General features: G+C 48.3%; 1 protein-coding gene across 2 annotated transcripts; it reads right to left on the bottom strand.

Annotated features, from left to right (window-relative positions):
* Positions 1-486: 486 nt before the first annotated feature.
* On the bottom strand, positions 487-7,238 carry CD8A (CD8 subunit alpha). Of its 2 annotated transcripts, none has more exons than XM_019631493.1 (6): positions 6,954-7,238; positions 6,486-6,851; positions 5,757-5,864; positions 5,428-5,538; positions 4,755-4,785; positions 487-2,455 (listed from the first exon to the last, which is right to left on the bottom strand). In XM_019631493.1, the coding sequence occupies exons 1-6, from the start codon at positions 7,000-7,002 to the stop codon at positions 2,404-2,406; spliced, it is 717 nt and encodes a 238-aa protein (XP_019487038.1). In that variant the 5' UTR covers positions 7,003-7,238; the 3' UTR covers positions 487-2,403. The 2 variants fall into 2 exon arrangements, with proteins under 2 accessions (XP_019487038.1, XP_019487039.1); XM_019631494.1 differs by having other exon boundaries at positions 5,428-5,535.
* Positions 7,239-7,244: the final 6 nt, after the last annotated feature.

The following is a 7,244-nucleotide window of genomic DNA, read 5'->3' as shown; positions in this document are numbered from 1 at the left end:
TTAAGTGAAATAAGTCAGAGAAAGACAAATACCATATGATCTCACTTAGATGTGGAATCTAAAGAACTGAATAAATGAGCAAAGTAAACAGAAATAGTCTCAGAGATATAGAGGAAAAACTGATGGTTACTAGATGGGGGTGGGGTGGGGGGTGGAGACAAGGGAGAAGGGGAAGGGGTTAGACAGCATAAATTGGTAACTACTATTGCCACAGGGATATGAAAGACAGTTCAGGGAATATAATTAATAATGTTATAAATATTTTGTAGGGTGGACACAGGTCTTGTTAGGGAGACCACTTCATGGATGGTATAGAGCTTGACGACTGCACTGTACACCTGAATAATATATACAGGATGTGGAATATAGTGTGGGGAGTGGAGTCAATGGAATTGTAATAGATATGTGTGATATCGGAGGTGGGGGGCGGTGGGTTGGGGGAGGGGGGTTGTCACTTTGTGAGGGGTGAAAAGTAGAAGAACTATTGCATTGTTTTGTACACCTGAAACTAATTTTTTTTAAAGTAACTTTAAAAAAAAAATTAAGGTTGTGAAAGGCAGTTTCTGGAGGGCAGAAAAAGTTCTATTTTTGACCTGGTGCTGGCTGAGTGTGTTCACTTAGACCACTAAGTGTCTTGGAGATTTGTACCTTTTTCAGTATGTACATTTTACAACAACAAGAATAAAGACTTTGTGATTTAGTATGAGAGGAGTATCAGCTCATCTGTTACCAGAAAGAAGAAAAGAAGGTGATGCAAGAAGAGGCTAATCTGTTTTAATTGATGTGAAAATGGGGAGTCCAAGATGAAAGTGAGGAGTGATCCAGTAATTTTATTTTTGGGTATTTATTTTATTTTATTAAAAAATTTTTTTTATTTTAAGGAGGGTGCCACTCAAAGCCCATATGGGGATCTAACTAGCAACCTTGGTGTTATTAACACCACTCTCTTAACCAACAGAGCTAACTGGCCACACCTTGGGTATTTATTTTAAAGAAATAAAGATGTGTGCTAACTTTTAGCAGTATTATAGCAGTGAAAAATGGAAACAATCAAATGTTGAGTAATAGTTAAATAAATGATGGCACAACCAAAAATGGAATGTTATTTTGCCATTAAAAAGCATGTCACAAATGTTTATTAAAGCCATTTATAAAAAGCATCGTGCAATCCCCTTTTTTTCTTCAAAAAGCAAACTATATATTTTACATATACGCATAGAAAATAATCAGGAAGAATGTATACCATAATACTAATAGTGGATTATACCTGAAGTAAAGAATTATGGGTGATTCTGATTTCCTTATCTATTTAAGCTTTTTCTTCCAGCAAGCACACATTTCTTGGATACCATAAGAGAGGAGATGCATGTGCAGGGCAGCAGTTTAGGCAATTAGCCTCCTCACCAGAACCGAGTCTGTTCTGCCACGTCCTTACAACTGCAGGTCGAGGGGAGGCCAGGGCACTGCTGGCAGCTCTTTAACAATTCTGTCTTTACAGACTAAAGAGTCATCAGTGATCTCAGGAGCATGTTCAAATATGGTATCTCAAATTTAGAGATTCAAGAGGACCTCCAGTCAACTTTACTGATGCTCATCAGTAATCATATTTGTAAAGGGGTGGCTTCTCCTCTTTCATGGTTCCCTCTGCAATGAAGGATTGGGAGCGTAGTTTTACCTCCACTTAGAGATTTCACAGAGATTTTCTTTAGAGATCGAGTTATTCATTTTCCAGGATTCAGTTCACCCCATCCACTTTATTTGAGGAATTTCTGCTGTCTATACAATTTCATGCTTGCTTATAGAAAAGTCTGATACTGTTCAAGTACATTATAGAACTCTGCAAAAGGCAGAAATTCTCTTATTTCATTACCTTCTCAAGGTGCTGGGTGCAGTAATGGGGGTCTATCACAGGTGCTCAAGAAATGACTTGTTCCCTTGTGGTTTGAGACACAGAACCCCACGCTGAGAGAGAGGCCTCCTGGAGAAAGACCTGAATGGTGTGGAAGAAGAGAGCCGGGCTTTGCTTCTCCCCATCTCTGGACTTCAGCGTCCTCCTCTGTAAACTGGGTGGAAGACAGGTTTGGACCAAGTGGTCATGAGGCCCCCACCAGTTCTAACGGCCTGGTCTGAGAACACAGCCTGTCCTTTCCCCCAATATGTGTGCACAATGGTATTGTAACCTTTACAGTATACCTGAGGCATTATCTAATTTTGTTTTGTGTCAATTAAAGACATAAAGAAAAAGTAACACTTCTCCCACCAACCAACAAAGATAATAATAATGAGAATGAATACAATAAGGAAGGCTGAAAAAACCAAAAAGGAACGACTGTTGCTCTCCTTGTAAGGACAGTTCTCAGTTTGGAGTCTTGTAGTGGCTGTCGTGTAGGGCCTGTCGCCATGTTAGACATATCTCTCTGAAGGGTTGGGCTTGCCTCCCAGTCTGACCGCGGGCCTGAAAGAGAGGAAACCGTTACTGCAGCAAGAGCCCTTACAATGCAAAGCCGTATTCATCCACATCTCCCCAGCCTCCCAGCCCTTTTAGGGTCTGAGGACTTGTCCATGGGGCACCAGCATGGGACGGGGTAAATGACCTCAGCAACCTGCCAAGGACCTTACTTGTGCCATCTTGTTGAATCCTCACAGCAACCTGAGGGATAGGCACTGGTAATGAGAGGTTAGAGAATGTGCCCAAGGCCATATAACTAGGAAGCGGTAGACAGGATCTGAACCCAGTTACACTATTTCTTGGAGCCTTTATCAAGGTCCCCATGGAGGTAAGAGAAGGAGGCTGATAACCAAAGTCATCAGCTGACCTGATTCTCAGCCCCTGGGAGGGTCACAGGGATAGGGGAGGATGTGAGCAAACCGCCACCATCAGCCAAGTAGAGCTACTTTATCTAAAAGTCCCCTTGCCAACCCAAATTTGATGTCACACTAAAAATGTGTGTTAATTCAGTACTGGGCTAGCACCCCCTAAATGGGCTAATTTGTCATGAGTGTCCAAAACCTTTCTGTTGAAGGTGAGCTGCCCTTGAACATCACTGAGTGCATTAACTCAGGTTTGTAGATTACTAGGATATGTTTAATCTATATAGCTTTATATTGGGTCATTGGGAAAGTCATGATGCATTTTTGCATTGAAAAACATAGAAAAATATGTCATGACTTTCCCAATGACCCAGTATTTCAGGGCAGAGTTTTATTTTCATTTATCCATTTCAAAATGAGAATATTCAGAAAAGATGAGATAAGGGATGATTCTCCTCCCAAAGCTCCCAACTGTACCCCAAGTATTGAAATTGCTAAAAATCCTTCTCTGTTTTTAGAGTCTTTATCACCTATAATACACACCTTGGAAATTCATTACATTTCCATTGTTAAAAATAGTGATGTGTAAATGTTGAATTTGGATCCCTGTACAGAAATATCACGGAATGTGAACTGCAAACCACAGGTGTAAAATTTGAAATGTTTTCATCTACTGAAAGGAGCTGGTGAATATGATTGGTTATTCTTAACCTTCTCCTCCCTTAGCCGCCAACCACAGGAAGGAGCCGAGCTTTGCGTAGAAGTTGCAGCTCTGCTACTTGCTGGCATTATGGCCTTGAACTCGTCACTACATGGCCTAAGCATCAGTTTCCTCATCTGTAAAATAGTGGTCACAGTAACTATTTTAAAGATTGTTATGAAACTTGAAGTAAAAAAAAAAATATATATATATATATATATATATACACATATATCTTTTTAAAATATATATTTTTTAAAAATATAAAAATATACATATTTATATCAAATACATATATAAAATATATATATTATATATATTATACACACACACACACACACAAGTAATAGGTACACTGTAGGCTTTCATCAAATGGTGGCTATTATTATTGATGATCTGAGTGTGATCATGTCTCTGCCTCTTTGGATAAGTTTCCTGATCTCTGAGCCAGTGATCTGTGAGATGGATGGGACCATGGTGTCTACCACATGGGGTTGCTGTGAGGATAAGAGAGATCCTGAGTGTAACCTCCATCACAGTGCCGGGCTACAGTGGGCGCTTGTTAGGTGTTAACACAGGGCTGCCTAGCCTCAGCGAGGAGAGAGGAGACTTGAGGGGCTGGTTTTTGTTTTTGTCTTTTTCCTGATCATTTCAGAATGGTCCTGGGCTGGAATTGGATGGGGCAGTCACTGGAGCTGCCAGGGAGCTAATCACCCTGCCTCTGGTACCCCCTTTTTTTCATTCCAGTCCTTGGCAGCAAATTAAGGCCCTGCATTGGCACAGGAAAATTAGGAACCAAGGCCATTATTTAGTTAGTTCAGGTGATAAAAGATTGACTCTCTCTCAAAAAAACTAGATCAAGTTAGTAGAAAAATATTTTTTTTTCTTAAGAAAACAGCAAAATCCAGATGCAATCATCCAGATAAAGAGACCTCAGGTCTTCTGAGAAGCTAGGGTTAATTAGGGGAATCCTTTAGATGGGTTTTTTGGTGCTCCGCCAAATAAGATGCAGATTTACTTCAGTCACACTCCTCCCCCATCAGTCCAACCTGGGCCTCCATTTTCTCCAGTTGCCAGCCTTCTGCCTCTCTGCTCCATCACTATGCTGACTCCCTGTCCCCAGGACTCCACAGCCATGTCCTCTCTTTGGGAAAGGTTCCCACCATTTGCTGCTTGGGAAGGTAGGACCTGAGCCCAAGGCTGCCCAGGGGGTTAGCAGGCCCAGCGGTTATAAGAGACTCACCTGGGACATTTGCAAACGCGTCTTCGGTTTCCTGGGTAAGGAAGAAGAAGAAGTAAAGTGACTGGCCCCCCTCCGCCCCGCCCCCCGGCCGCTAATAGTCCCCAAATATGGCTTCTCCTTCCCTTTTCCTGTTTCTTTAGGATTTTAACTATGGAGCGCCCAAGTGAGGGCTTCTTTTACATCCCTTTTTACGTCAATTTAAAAAACACTGCAAATACAGACGTGGGTGAACATGGGTTAATACAGTCACCTGAGTGGGACCCAAATTCCGATAAGGGGTTCACGGGGAGGGGGCCAAGGATAAACCTCAACCCATGGTGGTTTTGACCCAGCCCTGCTGGGCACCAGTCCCAGGACTCCATAAATCCCCTCCCCCCGTTTGTAATAAGCCCGGACCTGTGTCCTCACTACCCGGCGCGCGGGTGGAGCACACCAGCTGCTGCCGCTTGGGGATCGATAGGGCTCTATCTTCCAAAAAAACCTCCGGAGAGTGGAAGAGGGGCGGGGAGGGGCTTTCCCTGGTCCTGGCTCCAGAAAGAAATAGGTTGTGCCTGGCGCTGCGGTTCAGCTCCGAGTCCCAGAAATCTCAACCCCATCCGCCAGCAAGGGCTGCCTGGAGCAAGCGGCGCAACGCGCGGGAGCGCTCCCCGCCGCGATTCTCTCTAGGACTTACTGTGGTTACAGATGGCCGTGATGAGCAGAGACAGGAGAAGGACCGCGCAGGTCCCAGCCAGAGGCGCCCAGATGTAGGTATCACAAGCGAAGTGAAGCCACGTCGTGTCTACTGACGACATCGAAGACACCGACACTTAGGAGGGCCCGGATCCTCCACGCCACCCCAACAGCCCGGGCAAGCGTCCTGGCTCCGGGTCTTGGTTTCCCCACCATTCGGACAGCCCTCGGCTCTACCTCCAGGATCAGAATTGGCCTTGGTAGGGCTCTCCCCGCGGTCTGCACCGCCCCTGGCCTGTCCCCGCCCTCCGGACCCTGCAGCCGCCTCACCTGCTCTCCCTGCCGCTGGCCGGCACGTCTCCGGGCGTAGGGACACTGGCTGCGATGCGTTGGTGGGCGCCGGCGTGGGTGGCAGCGGCGCGGGCGTCGTGGGCTTCGCTGCGGGACCAACAGAGCGTGGTTGGGAGGCGGGCTGCGGGTATGGACCTTAACCCTCCCACCGCTCCACGCGCCTCTTCCCTAAGGGCCCCCTCTTCCCGGTGTTCCACCGGAGGATAGACCGTCGCCCGCGCTTCAGTCTGCTCTCAAAAGACGGGGGCGATAGGGCTCTGAGGACCTCCTGCTCTGCAACGGCCCTTTCGTGGCGGGCGCGGTAGCCTGCTGTGTCCCGCGCTCCGCGTAGCGCACCCGGCGCCTCCGACTGGAACGCAGGAGTCCGCTCCCCTCCACCAGCCTCTCTTCCCTGGTTGGGGCGCTCCCTTGTGGGATTGGGTTGATATCCGCAGTTTACTGACGAGCAAACGGAGGCTCAGAGAATTTAAATACGGTACCCAGGACCACACAAGCACCTGAACTCGAGTCCAGATCCGCTGGACCTAAAAAGACATCTTCAGTCCCTATCCAGCTGCACCTTAGCCTCGTCTGTGAAATGGGAACAGTATCTAAGTAGCCCCAAGGGGCTCTAAGAGGCTCGAAAGTGGGGCGTCTATGTGAAAAAATGGGTTCAGAGGTGAGTCCCCAACCCCACACCCAGAGGAGCCGCGCGCTCTGCACCCGGACCTGGCAGGAAGACTGGCACCAAGGGGCTGAAGTGCAACACGGCGTTGCTCAGGACCGAGCAGAAATAGTAGCCTTGGTCCTTTTCTTGGAAGTCGTTGAGGGTGAGGCTGTAGACGTCCTGGGTCTTCATCCCCGAGAACCGCTTGCTGTCCAGCCCCTCCGCCAGCTTGGTCCGGGTCGAGGAGGTGTACATTAGGAAGATGGGGCTGGTGGGGGCTCCTGGCTTCTGATAGAGCCACGAGCAGCCCTGCGCCGAGGTGGACAGCAGCACCTGACATTTCAGCGTCACCCGCTCGCCCCGGCTCTTGACCTCAACTGTCCGCGGCGACATCCGGAAGTCTCTCGACCCGAGGGCCGGAGCAGCATCTGCGGAGGGCGGGCGGAGAGGTTGAGCCGGGAGCCCCGCGCGCCCCGCCACCGACTCCGTCCCCACCCCACTCCCGCCTTTCTCAAGGATCGCCAACTCACACAGCAGCAGGGCCAGCGGCAGGAGCAGCCGGCTCACCCACAAGGCCATGACGCGCTCCCGCGGTTCCACTTCAGGCGCGAGGGGAGGCGCGCAGGAGACAGTGGCACATGGAGCAGGGAAGTTGCGCCCGTCCGACGGCCGCCGAGCCCGATTTCGAGTTGGGAGGATGTGATGTCATCCGAAGCCCAGGCGAAGAGAGTCATCCTCCTTCTCGCGGTTGTCACCTTCCAGCCCAGTGAGGGAGCTGGGGCCCGCGAATGGGAACCGTGGAGGCAGCCTTGCCGGCGGCT

The sequence above is a fragment of the Hipposideros armiger genome, unplaced genomic scaffold (genome assembly GCF_001890085.2).
Source record: "Hipposideros armiger isolate ML-2016 unplaced genomic scaffold, ASM189008v1 scaffold_1003, whole genome shotgun sequence".
Lineage (NCBI taxonomy): Eukaryota > Metazoa > Chordata > Mammalia > Chiroptera > Hipposideridae > Hipposideros > Hipposideros armiger.
This window is presented reverse-complemented; position numbering and strand designations above follow the sequence as displayed.

Excerpts from the sequence above, each read along its gene's own strand:
- CD8A (XM_019631493.1), bottom strand. The coding sequence starts at position 7,002 with ATGGCCTTGTGGGTGAGCCGGCTGCTCCTGCCGCTGGCCCTGCTGCTG. Across the intron at positions 5,865-6,485 it reads GGTGCCAGTCTTCCTGCCAG|CGAAGCCCACGACGCCCGCG; the intron begins GTCCGGGTGCAG and ends TTGGTCCCGCAG. Across the intron at positions 2,456-4,754 it reads CGCGTTTGCAAATGTCCCAG|GCCCGCGGTCAGACTGGGAG; the intron begins GTGAGTCTCTTA and ends CCTCTCTTTCAG.